Raw genomic sequence first — 15,941 nt, forward strand, 5'->3', positions numbered from 1 at the left:
AATTTTGATCGAATAAAAGCACAATATATCTTTAGCATAGAACATCGATCTGCTCCCCAAGGGGTGGAAGAGAGGACACAGAGGATGTTCAGTGCTCTTGTACACTTGACCTGCAGCTGCTTGATGTGTGGTATAAAGGTCAGCTTACGGTCAAAGATAAGCCCCAAGAACTTTGTCTCAAGGACCACAGGCAGCACAACTTCACCAATACCAAGTTGAGGATCAGGGTGAATACCCAGTTGGCAGCAAAAGTGCATACAAATGGTTTGAGAGAGAGAGAAAAGTTAAAGCCATTTGCTGTAGTCCACTTTAGCAAGCAATTGAGGGCAGTCTGTAGCTGCTGCTCATTATACCTCATGTTTGATGACTGACATGAGATGTAAAAGTCGTCGACATAGAACCTGTCTGCAACAGTAAGAGGAAGTTGTTCAGTGAATGCATTAATCTTTACACTGAAAAGTGTGACACTCAAAACACCACCCTGAAGGACTCCAAGTTCCTGTAGAAAAAAACGGGAAAGTATCGAACCCACAGGAACTTGGAATCTCCTGTCCATTAAAAATGTTTTAATTAAAATGGGCAAATGGCCATATAAATGGAGGTCTCACAAAATGCCATACCTACATGTTGTATGATAAGCCTTCTCAATGTAAAAGAATATTGATACAAGATGTTGTTTGAGAAAGACTTCTCTGATTGGCATTTCAAGTCGAATCAGGTGGTCCACAGAAGGTCATTTGATTTAAGGAACCAGACAAGACGAGCATTAACCATCCTCTCTAAGATCTTACAGAGACAGCTTTGTCAAAGCAATTGGAAGGTAGTGTGAAGGAATCTTGGGATCCTTCCAAGGCTTAGAGAAAGGTAGGACAATAGTTAGGTGTCAGGTATCAGGAAAAACATTTTCCTGCCAGATCTAGTTGAAAACAATCAGAATAATAACAAGAGAAGCAGGAGATAGATGGTGCAGCATTTCATAGTGTTACATCATCAGGTCCAACCAATGTACTGCCAGACTGATGGAGGGTCAGTTTGAGTTCCACCAGTGTAAACGAATTATTATAGTCATAGAGACAACCAGCTCAAAAGGAAAGAGGTGATCACTCTGCACGAGTCTTGATGGCTAAGAAGGTGAAGGAATAAGCAGAAGTGCTGTATGTAAGGGACAGAGATGGGTATTGAAGTTGATTCATCAACTTTTTTAACCATGGAGGTTAAAAGACTTTTTATTTGGTTTGAGAATGATTCTTTTGGAGGCACAAATAAATCTGTCTGCACTTCCACTGTAGTAGTGGAATAAAGTTCAGCAGCATACATCGGAGATAAAGTGGTGGACAGCAACTTGCAAACCTCAGAATAAGTAATGTTATGAATTGTTTTCACTCTCTGTACCTCTTTTCCTTCCAACCATTTAGGGCAAGAATGAAAGTAGGACGGGTGAGAGCCATTGCAACTGATGCAATGAGGGTCCGTTTTACATTCATAGGCATCATGGTCCTTGCCACCACAACGAGCACATGTCAAGGAACAACAACATGACATCTTTGAATGACCGAACCACTGACACTGGAAACACCCAAGAGGGTTTGGAATGTATGGCCATACCCTACAATTAAGATAACCTGCCTTGATGGTGGCAGGTAGATGTGATGATGTAAATGTCAGAATGAGGACATTGGTCAGCATTGTAATTCCATCTTTGTGAGTGGAGATACGCCTCACTGCAGAAACTCCTTGGGTGAAGGAACCAGCAGGAATCTCTGACTAGTGGATGTTCTTCAAATCTCTCACAACAACTCCTCATGATGTATTCAAAGTAGCATGACGTGTAACCTCAATAGGTATATTCCCATTCACCTTTGAATGCAAGAGGAGTTCACTGTGTTGAGATGTGGATATTTCCATCAATATGTCACTAGATTGAACCTTATTTACTGACTTAGGAGAGCCAGCAAGTCTCTCTAGTCCCTTCTGAATTGAAAAAGGGAGACATTTGCCCTAAAGGTTTGTCGGAAAGTGAATGCAATATAAGAAAATGAGGTACAACAGGTGGTACAGATGTTGAAGATTGCTGCTCAGAATCTTCAAGACATGATTGTTTACCTATAAACTGTTTTTTCACTATTTTGTTCAAGCTTTTATTTGAAGGATCCATAATAAAAACGTAATATTTCAGTGCCCACTAACCCCACCCACCATGGAGCCCTACAAGGGAATGCACTACAATATTAAACAAGGACACTGCAGCAATGCCAGGATTTTGCAAGCACTATACCCAAACACCAGCACAAGATACAATGTCCACAACACCTGTTGAGAACATCCAACGCTGGTACTTGGTTGAGCCTATCCCAAGTGGACCAGCCAACTGACCCAAGAAGGGCCACCCCAAGGCTGTCCATCTACAGGAATTCAAGGCTAAAGTGGTGTGTTAGGCTTGAAACCCTCAACCACCAGGATCCTCTCCTCCCCTTCATGGGGAGCCACACACAGCAAACACGTGGGTGGATGTTTAAATCCCAGAGGAGGTAAACTGAAAAAACAGAACCTTCCCTGGGACCCCCACTCACCGTGTGGATTCCTGTACATTCCTGGCTAAGAGTATAGGAGTATGCTGTAATGTTCTGGAGAAAAAGCCTCTCTCCACTAGTGACAGGAAATTAGGGGATAGAAAGAAATCCCTCGCATCACTAGTAGAGTCTGGGAGGTAATGCACACTAAGGAGTCTTGACAAACAATGCAAAAGGTGAAGAAAGTTTCCTAAATTTTTAAAAACAAAGTGACTCCAATTTATTCAATTCGATGATTGGCAGGGACAGGCAGAATCCCCTGTAGCTTTATTCATGATAGTCCATGATAATAACATCTGGTAAACACCTAGATGGTGTTATGGAACACCTCATTTCTACAGGGCCTGATACAACCAGTAGTAAAAATAGTAAATTGGTTACAAGTACAAAAGTAGACTGATAAAAGCACACCTGTGTGAGCAACACTTGTCACAGAGTGGGATCCAACGAAAGCAAGATATGAGAAACCCATGATAATAAACATACAAAATGGTGACAAAAGTACCCATCCTCTTTATAATCCAGCAGATGTTAAAATGTCCATGGGGATTGTGGAAAACTCCCAGAAGATAAGCTGCCAAATCACCTACAGAGCATGTGAAAAAGTACTGGAAGAAGTCCAAGTACCAACCCATAAAATGTCCTCCAGTTGATAAATGGAATGGACAGTAAAAAATATAAATGTGCTGAATCTAATGAGATGCAACTCAGAAGATTTCTCACATGTAAATATAATAATATGCAATATGAACATCTGCAAATCCATCTCTAAATAATTGTGTACAATCTCAGGAAATTAAAGAGTCCCAATGAACACAAAGCTATCAGCACAAAAGGAGGCACAATGAGCCTAACAGAAAAGATCAAATAATCAGAGTACAACTGACTGCAGAGGTGAGAAACAATGTCAAAACAATTGTGGAGAGGAATGTCTCCCTTTTCCCAGTTGACAGAGTCTTAGAAAGAAAGGATCTATCATGGAACAGCAAGACCAAAGGGTAGAGATAAAGAATCCTACAAACATGACAACAACTCCAACTTATCAGCATGCCAGCAGTAACAAAAATATCCATTAAGGAGAAAGGTGATACACAGTACATGAATGGTTGTCAAGACATTATATACCACACTCATATGGTGGTTCAGTAATTGAAAAAGCCAGTTGGGAAGAATGCTGGATAGCACTGAGAAGTCCAAAACCTTTAGATATTTAGAATAACTAAGAGTAGTTGAAAATCTTATCTGACCTAAAGAACAGACAAAGGCAGACCTAAATGAAGACCAGGCCAAAACAGGATATTGTTGACACATTTGGTAGAGTGGGTAACAAACTCCTTACAAGTTACACCCCAAGCAACTTTAGATTTTAAATCACAATAAGCTTTGAAAAATCTCAGTGCATGATGAGGGATTGAGGATGCCAAGAAATATAGCCATAGAGGAAGATGCAGAGGTGGACTCACTTGAAAATACTGTAGAAGAAGAAATCATGGATAGGCAAGCCAATCTGGGGCTTACAACAGCTCACAAGTCGAGGACTGAAACATAGCTAGAACTCTGAGTAACAAATCAATTGGAAGAAAGCATAAATGTGAAATCCCATCCAATCAGAATGGAATGCATCAACCACCCAAGTCTGAAGATGAGGAACTGAAGACTACAAAGCTTGTTGTTGAGAACCAATGAGTGGTCAAAAGTGATCAATGGAGACCCAAACTGGGAGCAAGTCCTTTAAAAAACCACACAACAAAGAATCCATTTGGTCAGGAAAAAGCGAGTGATGAGACTAACAATCTGCTAAGAAGTTCATCATCCCAAGAAAATGTCAAACAAGGAGGTTTGATATGATTGGCATAAGTCCTGTAAAGAAAGAACCGTATTTCAAAAACAATGGCCCTAAAAAGGCATGTTTCCATGATAGTAAACTGAAGAGTTCACTGTGGAATTGATGAAATGTCTCATGAAGATACTCCCCTGCAAGAGATCTAGACCTTGCACTGTTGGACAGCAAAAAGACCTAAATTACTGGTGTAGAATGAAATTTCACCCTCCATTCATAAACCCTGGAGTACTTGGCCTAATACTCACAACTCATCCCTGAAGGGATGTATCTGTGAAGAGATAAACTCAGGACAGAGGGGCAGTAGACATTTAAACACACATACAAACACATATATACATACACATCAATGGTAAGATTCATCAAACCAACCACTACTCAAAATCTAAGATGCTGTTCCTGATGAAAGAGACTGGAAGATCCACAAGATTAAAGTTCCAGATCTATTAGTCACACTAGAACTACTGAAAGGAAAACATGCATCCTCATCCCAAAAAAATCAGAAATTTGAGGGAAGCTTATATGTAGCTGAAGGCAAAATGAATTTACTATGAGACTGTGGAGAAATACCTCAGAAACCACATTCACAAACCTGGTGAAGGATGTCAATGAATGGTGATAAAGGAAACTTTTATGGATCTGTGAGGATCAAAGAATGGTATTAAATAGAAGAATGATGATAGTCCATTAATCTCTCCTTGTTTCAGGCATAACAAATAAACAAGAATAACATCCCAGAAAAATAGTATCAACTGTCACCATCAACTTCATAACCAGTAACTCTGATAGCTATGGAAAAAAAAAAAAAAATCCACACATCACTGTACAGGTGGGGGATGGAAATACCACAGGTTGGAAGTTTAATTGAAGTAATATATTGAATTAAAAGATTAACGTTGATATACAAAACTGTTGTACCCTTGGGTCTGCAGCTGAAGTAATACTAGGTACCATAAATAGTTTTAACCTCACTTTTGTCCAAAAGTTGATGTGGGGAGGGACATAATGGACCAAGAGAGAGGACCAAGTAAATACAAGAAATGTGATTGGTTCAAAGTAGTCACATAAACCATCCTGGAAACCCCCAAATATATCCAAAAAACCTTCAGAAGCCCCAGAAGAAAACAATCCCAGGTTGAATGTACATCTTCATCTCCCAATAAAACACAAACAGCCTCAACTGAGACTGACCTCTGCAAAGAGACCCCAGATGACAGAGAAAGAACAGGAGAAGTTGATTAGCCACCATGCTGACAACAGTAATATGGAAATTCATATCTTTAAATATCACATCTATTTTCCTTAAAGGAAATTCTAATTATACAGAAATCCATAAAGTGGTATGAAAATTACAATCCATGAAGGAACAAAAAGCAGCACTTCATCATATAAAAACGTGACCAATGTGTGTTTGTCAAGAAGAAGTGATTACAATTTAGTTTCTCTTACAGGCTTCATTTTATATCTCACATATGATGTTTCTGTATTAAAAATCTGAACCAGTTTGGTAGCTGCTTCTCCTTTAATTAGTGATATAAAAATTAAAATCTACCTAAATACTTACTGAAAATGCAACATTTTCCTTCAAGAAGATTATTTTTACCATCTTAAATTATACGTCAGTTCACGAATCTTTTTTGTCAAAATATATTCTGTTACCACATAATTGTCTTAAAAAGAATGAAAGTTCACGTTGACAGTAATCAAATGGAAAGGTTTACCACATAAAGTCTCTTCCATATCACGTGCCATTCTCTCAGGACACAGGCCACTTCTCGCACCGAGCTGTCATCCACTGGAGTAACTGTTTCATACAATCTGCAGACCACATTAACACAAATATACAAGAAATTCTTTGCTGCTGCACTGTTATTATATCAGGTTGGCAAACAACAATTTGTAAACATAAGATACTGATGGTGGAACATACTACATTTTGATAAAACATTACTGCAACTTCATTCTTCGAAACATAACATGTTCCACTGTCAATAAAATTCTTCCTTAAGCTTATAAACTGTTATTTGCCAATCCATTGTTATATTAGAATAATGTGTTTTTTACATAATTATACTATTATTACATACATTACAAGAAAAATTATACATTAAAAGTAACAATAACACAACTGCACCATGCTTCATGTACAAATTCACTAAATGTAAACTTACCCTTCATTTTCAATTCGGAAAGCTTTTAAATGGATGAATGATGCTGGAAAAATACCCTGAAATTATTTTCAAAAGATCTAGATGATACCAGTGCCTATCAAACTTCATTATAATAAAATTTCAAAATGATTTTCAAAAAATGTACACTTTCCTCCTGTTTCAAAAATACTTCAGTTATGTTATTTACTGTAGATAAATATGCACTACTTCCTCTATTGGTAGACTGTATTCCAACACATTTGATTGCCAAGTTAGGGAATCATGTAGGTCCTAAACTACAGACAACAACTACACTCTAACAGAAAATTACATGCCTTAAAATGAAGATGGTAACTTTACTAACGGGTAATTATTATATGAGTTTTTAAGTGTACAAAGTAACTGTAATAGGGAATTATATAGGTTTTCAAACTGGAGACAGTAACTTTTCATAATGGGGAATTATATGGGTTCTTAAACTATAGATAGTAAGTTTGCTGTAATGGGGAATTAGATTATTTTTGCTTGTTTTGAATTTTGCACAAAACTACATGAGGGCTATCTGCACTAGCCATCCCTAAATTTGCAGTATAAGACTAGAGGGAAGGCTTCACAACCCAATGCCAACTCTTGGGCTACTCTTTTACCAACAAATAGTGAGATTGACCATAACATTATAATGTCCCCACGACTGAAAGAGTGAGCATGTTTGGTGTGACAGGGATTTGAACCCGGGACCCTCGGATTACAAGCCAAGTGCCTTAACCACCTGGCCATGCCAGGCGGGGAGTTAGACAAGAGCTTTATTGTAAACAGTAACTTCATTATAACAGTAAATTACATGTATAAAATGTAGACAGTATCTTTATTCACACTGGCTATATAGTGTGACAAGTACCTTAGAATACCTTACACTTGTCCTCAGAGAGATCTCCAAATTAAACTACATAAAACAATTTCTCAGATGCACAGAAAATTTTCAATGAGTGCAAACATTTCACTCTCGGGGTTCTACATGTGTTATCACATCCCTTCACCTTGCTTATTGTAATTTTTTACACCATTGTATTTCTTTTCATTCATTTGTTTTTGATATTCATGCAAAGCTACATAAGAGCTACCTACACCAACAGCCATTAATTTGAAACTGACAGATTAGAAAAGGCAACTTGTCAACAGTACCCACAGCCAATTATATGGTTACTAGAATCAAATAACAGGAACTGACTATTACTCTCATAATGCAACCATGATATCAAAGTGGGAAGAGGTTATTGAGTGTCAGAAACATGACTCACAGATGACTAAATTCACGGTCTAGCATACTGATAACCACTAGACCAAACCTGGCTTGTTTTTTTCCCTTTAACAGAGAACAACAACAACTGCCAAATATAGCAATGACTAAGGACTTATTGATGTAACACACAACAATGCTAAAAAGTTACTAATTACAGAGAAAAAGAATTATTTGCCAAACAAAGAGATAATGGGTTCTTGAAGAATACAATTTCTTAGCTTTTCAATGTGTTTTTAATGGCAGGAAGAGTATCTAGTGATATTTCTGTTGAAAATTACAAAGTAACTGTAATGGGGAATTATATAGGTTTTCAAACTGGAGATAGTAACTTTATCATAATGACAACGTTATTATATCAGAGAGTAACATCAGTTTAAAAACAAACAAACAAGGCAACAAAAGCTGGGAAAAGATGAAAAATCTGACCATAAGCTAAAGTCTAAGAGAAAATGATTTTGAATATGCTGATCCTTTTCCATCAGAGTGCTGAACAAATCATGCATGTACGTAACTACCTCTCATGTGCTTATGTCAGAAAGATATTAAATATCTTGAAGAAATATTTCACTATAATAAAAAAGTCACTATGTTTGATATCATAATATAACAAAAATACTTGCATAAACATACCTTTACAGCTTTATTCCTTGTAGAAAACCCACGATACCAACCTGCTTAACAAAGGTTCAAAATTAATAAGTTAGTTGTCAAAATGAAATTGTAAATAAAATAGTAGTTCATAATTCCCTCACCAGGAAGGAAAGGTATTATATTACATATAGTTAAAGCAAATAATCCTAAACAAAAGTGAATATTTTCTAACATGTAATTTTGATTTGATAATGATAATACATAGAAAATATTTTGAAATAATTATAAACAAAGGGTTTTGAATGTGTTTTGAGGACATGAGGTTACAGTAAATACAAAGCATGAGGGACTACAGCTAAATAAGGGATTTCACTGCATGTGGGACTACAGGCTAAACGTACACACTGAGGATTTCACTGCATGTGGGACTACAGGCTAAATGTACACACTGAGAATTTCACTGCATGTGGGACTACAGGCTAAATGTACACACTGAGGATTTCACTGCATGTGGGACTGCAGGCTAAATGTACACACTGAGGATTTCACTGCATGTGGGACTGCAGGCTAAACGTACACTCTGAGGATTTCACTGCATGTGGGACTGCAGGCTAAACGTACACACTGAGGATTTCACTGCATGTGGGACTGCAGGCTAAACCTACACACTGAGGATTTCACTGCATGTGGGACTGCAGGCTAAACCTACACACTGAGGATTTCACTGCATGTGGGACTGCAGGCTAAATGTACACACTTAGGATTTCACTGCATGTGGGACTGCAGGCTAACGCATACACACTGAGGATTTCACTGCATGTGGGACTACAGGCTCACCTTACATACTGAAAAATTTACTTTTGGTGTATACACTCAACAGCAAATTAAAGTAAGTATATATATCAGTTATCTATGAAATAATTATCAATCAAATATTTTCCAGATGAAGCAACATTACCAGACATGTCAGAGACTGTTACTGCCCACTTTTGCAGCCAAATTACACACACCAAAAACAAATTTCATTAATCACAATGTTAACAAGCTTACATAATTATGAACATGTCATGTTTATCATTCATTAAATTAGTAATAAAACAGACATGAAAGTTACACCAAATTTACACTTTCCAGTCATGTTATGATCCATAAAAGGTAAACAGTGTTTCAGTTTTTAGTAATAAAAGTAAAAAATAATATTAAAAACTTTAAACTTATTTAGAGGGTACATCATTAACTCCTATTATAATTTCCACACAATCATTATTAATAAAACACAACTAATATGATAACAGCAAGTCAGAGAATGTGTCCCACTATAAGTAACTATTTACAAGTTTCCTGTTAATAACTACAAATCTTTCAGACATGAAATCAACATTAACACTTTCCAGCTAGTTAAAAAAATAAAAATTTATATTAAGAGCAAATCATAATCATAGTTTAAAAAATAATAAACGCAAATGGAAACCAACCTTATGATTCGTTTCAAATAACTATTCTCTCAGTAATTTTTTATCACTGACACATATGCAAGTTTTTGAAATATAAAATTTTCTTTCTCAGATTAACTGTTCAAATAGCTAATTTTTGCCTATATTTTGGTTGGTTTAAAAACTGATTGGTAGTAAGAATTAGAAGTAGTATGTATTCTATAATAACTTACAACAGTGAATTTAAATATCTAGCCACATTTTTATACGTATATCAGGCATTATTTGAATAAAGATTGATTTGTGAACATACCTGGGGAATTATGAACAGTACTCATCAAGAGAAATTATCTCACAACTGAGTGGAACACTCAGTTATATCAGTTATTAAAAAAACAAAAGTGAACATTTTGGTCCATCTAGGCCATCTATCCACTAAATTAAACACTATAAACCTCAAAGCCAGCCCTTAACATTCAAATAGTTATCTAGTCTTCCCTTAAATTGATTATATTTACAATATTTGAAGGCAACCCATACCAAAGGCCAAACACCCTGTTAGAAAAATGAAACTGTCTTAGCTGAAGATGACTCCTACCCTACCAAAATTTATGTTCCCTATTCCCACTGTTGAATATGAAAAAATCATCCATCAACACTAGTGATTCCCTTTACAGTCTCAAACACATCAATCAGATCCCCAGAGCTCTTCTTTTTTCCAATAAATAAGTTTAGAGATCTTGCGCTATCCTTGTATGACAACCTTTCCATCACAGATACCATTGTAGTAGCCTTCCTCTGAACACTTTCCAATAATTGAATTTCCTTTCTAAGTTAAGGAGCTCAAAATTGAACACAATAGTCCACATGTGGTATAACCAATGGCCTATACATTCAAACTTCTTTAAGACTAGTATTCAGTAATTCTGTAAATACAACTTATAATCTTATATGCCCTACCATGAGCAGTAACACACTGATAAATGCAAATTCTGATTATATCAACTGTCATAAAAATAATCAACTGACTGAAATTAGTGTTTTCAACTATTACTATTTCTGATTGATTCCAACTGTAAAATTAATTGAAATATTGCAATTATATCAATTTGTTATTAAGAACAAAACTAAATACTGCATTATCTGTGTAAACTGGACAGCATCTTCTCCAACCTTTTATTTAATTAATCAGTTAGTATATACCACTAATTACTTTGTGCTTGTCCTAAAACTGTCAAATATATATATATATATATATGAGGTACAAAGAAACTTCTGATATGGATTGGGTGGAATCTACCCAACTCATTAGCCACAAAAGTAATTATACTACTGTTTTTGATAATTTATACATATATATCTTTACAACATTTTGAAGGTTATTTGTAAACATTACAAAACTTACAAACACAAAATATCAGTTTTATAAATTAAGTATTAAGATATTTTAATTAAATATTTTGTTGTAAATGCTTCTCTTTTCACATGTTGACTATCCAACAAAGTAATTTTGATTTTAAAATTAAAAATACTTTTATGCATCAAAACGTTTTCAAATTTCACATACAAAAGGTTTGTAATCTCCAGACACTTATAAAATATGTTATGAACACAAAAACACACATTTAGTGTAAATAACTTAAATTTCATAATTTCATAATAAATAAAGCAAAAAGTAAACTCATGTTATCATGTTTGCTGGTTGCCATAGGTTGCTAAGCCTTATTGTTTTCCACATGGAAAATACAATTTTTTTTTTTAATTTTATATATACATTTTGAATTAACCAAGTATCATAAATTACTATATCAGTAACAGAATTCTGCTATAATTTATGATGCTCAGTAATTATGCTTTATTTAGGACTAAAAAATATAAAATTTCAAGGTCACTAAAGTTTCACTTTACTTTTTTACTCTAAACTTTGAAAGAATGAGTTTGGCATTGCATAATTCAATTATGCTGAGAAAACCACCAGGGGTACAATCTGAGCTTTTGATTGGTTATTCAAAAACAGTAGACAGAAGTAAGTGTACATAAGAATGCCTTTCCAAAAGTGAAAAGAGGTAGACAGGGCCACTGTATTTTTCCAGTACAAGCAAATGGAAAAGATACAAGGTTCTTATTTGATATTCTGGCTTGTTAATAATAATAATTTGAATTCCTAATTTGTGAAAAACTAAGGACTTTATATTTGAACATCACAAACATCAAATTTGAACCAAGGCTGCATTCAACATACCATGTGACTAAAAAAAATTGATATAATTTAAAATTTATTTTTAAATTAAAAAATTAACTAATATATAATTCTAAATTTCCATTGTAATCTACAGTTTGATACCAAATAAACTGATGTAAATTCATAAAACAGTAATTCAATAAAATCTTTGAATGTAAATCAACAAAACATGGCATGGCTTTTGGTAGCATGACCAGTAGAGATAGGGTTAACCTACCATATAATTTGTATATTAAAAATGACTCATTAAGTCTGGTAATACTATACATCAATTATACCTCTAATAGCAGACCAGTAAACAACTAGAACACTGCAGGATTCTAGATTAATAACAACTAACTTACAAAAAAGTCAGAGTTTGGGAATTTAATAAGGGACACCAGAACTATATTATAAATACAGTTGTAACCAATAGGCAAACGTATAAAAATGAAAAAAACTGACTTGATGCAAAACTTACAGAAAACACAGAACATTAATAAACTGATAAGCCATTTCCAATATTTTGTTGTGCATTGTTTTAATGAATTTTGCAATAGAATTATCCAAGATTTAAAGGAACAAGTAAATATAGTAAGTTCAAGGGAGCGTTTCAATTTATTTGTCCTCGTCTTTTTTGTTGTCACATTAGGAAATTTAATCATTATCTACAAAGACAGATTTAACATGTTATAGTATATTAAATTTAAAATGTAACTACTTTTTTTTCCTTTTTCTTTCTTTGTTCTGACAAGAGGCTAGCACTTTTGCAAATAACTTTTAAACTAACTGACAAATCCTTACCAGTAAGTTTCAAGTTATGTTAAAATAACAAAATTTACTTAATATATAACAAAGTTATTGTCCCAATAGAACTTTTTACAAACTACAGAACAAAGTTTAAAACTTGATTAAATGGTTTAAACATGCTTGCTATGAAAGAATACACATCCACACAACATATACATAAAACAGTATTAAGAAAAAAGAAATAACTTACCTCCACATTCTTCTAAAATCTGTACAGTTTCTCCAATTTCAAGAGCCAGACCATATTTTGTGTTACCGTCATAGTTGTACAATACTAAAAAAATACTCTACTGACATCAGTGTTTTTAAAACAGGAATAAATAAATGAAACCAGCACAAGTGAAAAACACTTCATTGAAAGAAATGTGTCACAAATAAAACCTGAAACATGAGGTAAGCAGATGGTTCTAATATGAAAAAGTAACACTATAGCATCAATATATCAATGCTTTATATCCATAATAATGTAAATGTCTATATTTACCTATACTGACAGGCCAAAATATAAGAAATCTTCCTATTTCAACAACAAACTGGTCTTCATTTTATAGTTACACAAAGTAGGTATTTAAATGTTAGATACATAATAAATAACACTAGGAATCAATAAATACAATTTGCAGTTGTAATTAAAAAGGATGCAAACATTATCAAGCTATAAATACGATGTTATTGTTGGGATTCAACAAATAGGTGCCTGGTCAATTACAAGAATAATCAATCTGGCTTAACAAACAAAAAAACAACAAATTTAGGGAAAGGAATTCATTCTAATCATTTTTTGCATTATAATTGTAACAACTGTTTTTATTCATTCAACTTAACTGGAACAAAATAATATTTTTTTCAGTTTATTTCCATATTCTTTATGTTCTGTGCTATGTGTTTAAATATTAAAACTAAAATATTTAACACTTCAATACACTTTCTGCATTTATTCTAACAACTTATGACACTTTACAAGCTTGATTTTATTGTGAATTAAAGGTAAAAGAGCTAAGAGTAAACTAATAAGAAGACGGGATACAACTAAACACAATGTTGTTAATAATAATGTTTTTCTTTTATCAAACTCAAGTTTTTCATGTATAGTTTTTATATAGACTGTAGGTTTTATTATTATAATACACAATAATTGTAGTTGTATACCACAAAGGCTTGAAAATTATTTTAGTTACATCTACAAAATATAAATACAACTACTACATTTCAAAGAAGTCTAAATTTACTATGATATTGTTCTTATAACTATTATAAATAATTATTTTGTCATTTATCTTACCGAAGATGTGTTTTAACATACGTTATAAGTGCATTTTTCGTATTAGACATAGAAACTGATATTATGGTAGTACTATTAAATAATCATAACTGGAAGAAAAGTCTAATTTATTATCTGAAAAAAACCAACAAAAAAAACATTGACATACTCATAACACTGTTTTACCAAAAATCCAAATTACTTACCCACACCATACTTTTTATTCTTTGTCGGAGTCCACATCTTTATCTTTACAGACTTATCAACAGCTTAAAGGAATTATTAAGAAGAAAAAAACAACATATATCTCCATACTACTATATTCAAACATTTAGAATCACAATAACTACAATTCTATAGTCCTCATCCACCATTTTCTTTAAAAAATTGATAATAGACTTACTAGTAGTGACACCTAGCGTTAAAGCCTGGAAGGCTAACATTGTAACATCATCCCATTCAATGCTTTTCAAATCGATACGAAGGTGATGTCTCTAAACATTTTCACTAACGGTCAGGGTCAATGTACCAGACACCTACTGATTTCGATTACTTTTGGGACAATTAGGGATAGTATATTTTATATTACATAAAAACGTCTTTAGGATTCTATTTAAAGAACATGATTAAAAACAAACAAACGAGTATTACATTTAATTAATAAACATGTTTTGAGCTTTCATTTACATTTTTGCGCAATCGTATATTGACCAATATTTAACTGATATTACATTATCAGAATGCAAAGTCATAGAATGCGCTTTTTTCTTTTATTAAATTTCGTGAAACCAATATTTACCGTATCTCTTTAAAATTTCAAAAATGTTATAACAAATAATTTTTTTATAAATTTTAATACTACCAGAACACGCCACCAGATGCCTAAAGCAAAACAAAAAATTATTTATTTTCAAATATAATTCGCCCAATAAATATCTAAAAAAATGAAGACTCATTTTATTGAATAAAAAACATATTGGAAACTTTGTTAACTGAGCTCAAAGTTACACAATGTGCCCGATTTTTAGGATCATAAGTCATAAAAATTACTGCTAAGCCGCCTGAGAGAGGGGGTTATTTTGAAAAAGAAAATGACGTAATACGTTCCCAATAAAATGTTATGAGACTATAATAAATTTCTTTTAACTTAAAAAAAACTCTTATAACTGGGCTGATCGACCTATCTGTTATGAAAGAACGTCATAAACCCTCAGACTTACAGACTATCGTAAAGTTACCAGAAGAGGCATTTCAAATAATCAGTGAAGACCATCAACTGGCATGCTGCATTAAACCAGAGATTTACGGACTTATACAACGAAACATAAACCAAATCAACACTAAGAATGACAGAGACAAAAAGATCTTCCACAACAAAAAACTAGAAAAACTAAGATGCAAACAACAGAAAAGACATCACGACGAACCGTTGACTAACCACATAATTAACAGATCCGACCGACAATAAACACAGACGAGATACATCCACTTAACAAAGGACTCAACTTCGCAATAGCACCTAGGTACATTCCAACTTTAGAAATCAAAACATGTTTAGAAGATCTAGCCAGTAGACTTCTGATACTTTCCACAGAATACAAAATCAAGAAAACAACCGAAAACAACCAACAGAAAGAAGACAACTTCGACAAATCTATTGACATCCAACAGCCAAACTTCCCAGAGACAAATTAAAAATTTGTATTTTCCAGAAACACCTAGAAACAACATCTTAAACGATTTTTTCAAAGAGTGTTCTTACAAA

General features: G+C 33.8%; 1 protein-coding gene across 5 annotated transcripts in view; it reads right to left on the reverse strand.

The window, feature by feature from the left end:
* The window catches only part of LOC143253432 (dedicator of cytokinesis protein 3-like), a 95,751-nt gene extending 81,175 nt beyond the window's left edge, over positions 1–14,576 (reverse strand). For 3 of the 5 annotated variants that reach the window (XM_076507304.1, XM_076507303.1, XM_076507305.1), the window contains exons 1-5: positions 14,383–14,575; positions 13,106–13,189; positions 8,491–8,531; positions 6,582–6,637; positions 6,132–6,228 (exon numbers count right to left, since the gene is read on the reverse strand). In XM_076507304.1, coding sequence (XP_076363419.1) covers positions 6,132–6,228; positions 6,582–6,637; positions 8,491–8,531; positions 13,106–13,189; positions 14,383–14,419 — 315 coding nt within the window. In that variant the 5' untranslated portion in view covers positions 14,420–14,575. Of the gene's footprint in view, positions 1–6,131; positions 6,229–6,581; positions 6,638–8,490; positions 8,532–13,105; positions 13,190–14,382 lie in introns of all 5 variants that reach the window. The other 2 variants (XR_013029632.1, XR_013029633.1) reach the window with 1 other exon arrangement.
* Positions 14,577–15,941: the final 1,365 nt, after the last annotated feature.

Source organism: Tachypleus tridentatus, chromosome 6, assembly GCF_004210375.1.
Source record: "Tachypleus tridentatus isolate NWPU-2018 chromosome 6, ASM421037v1, whole genome shotgun sequence".
Classification (NCBI taxonomy): domain Eukaryota; kingdom Metazoa; phylum Arthropoda; class Merostomata; order Xiphosura; family Limulidae; genus Tachypleus; species Tachypleus tridentatus.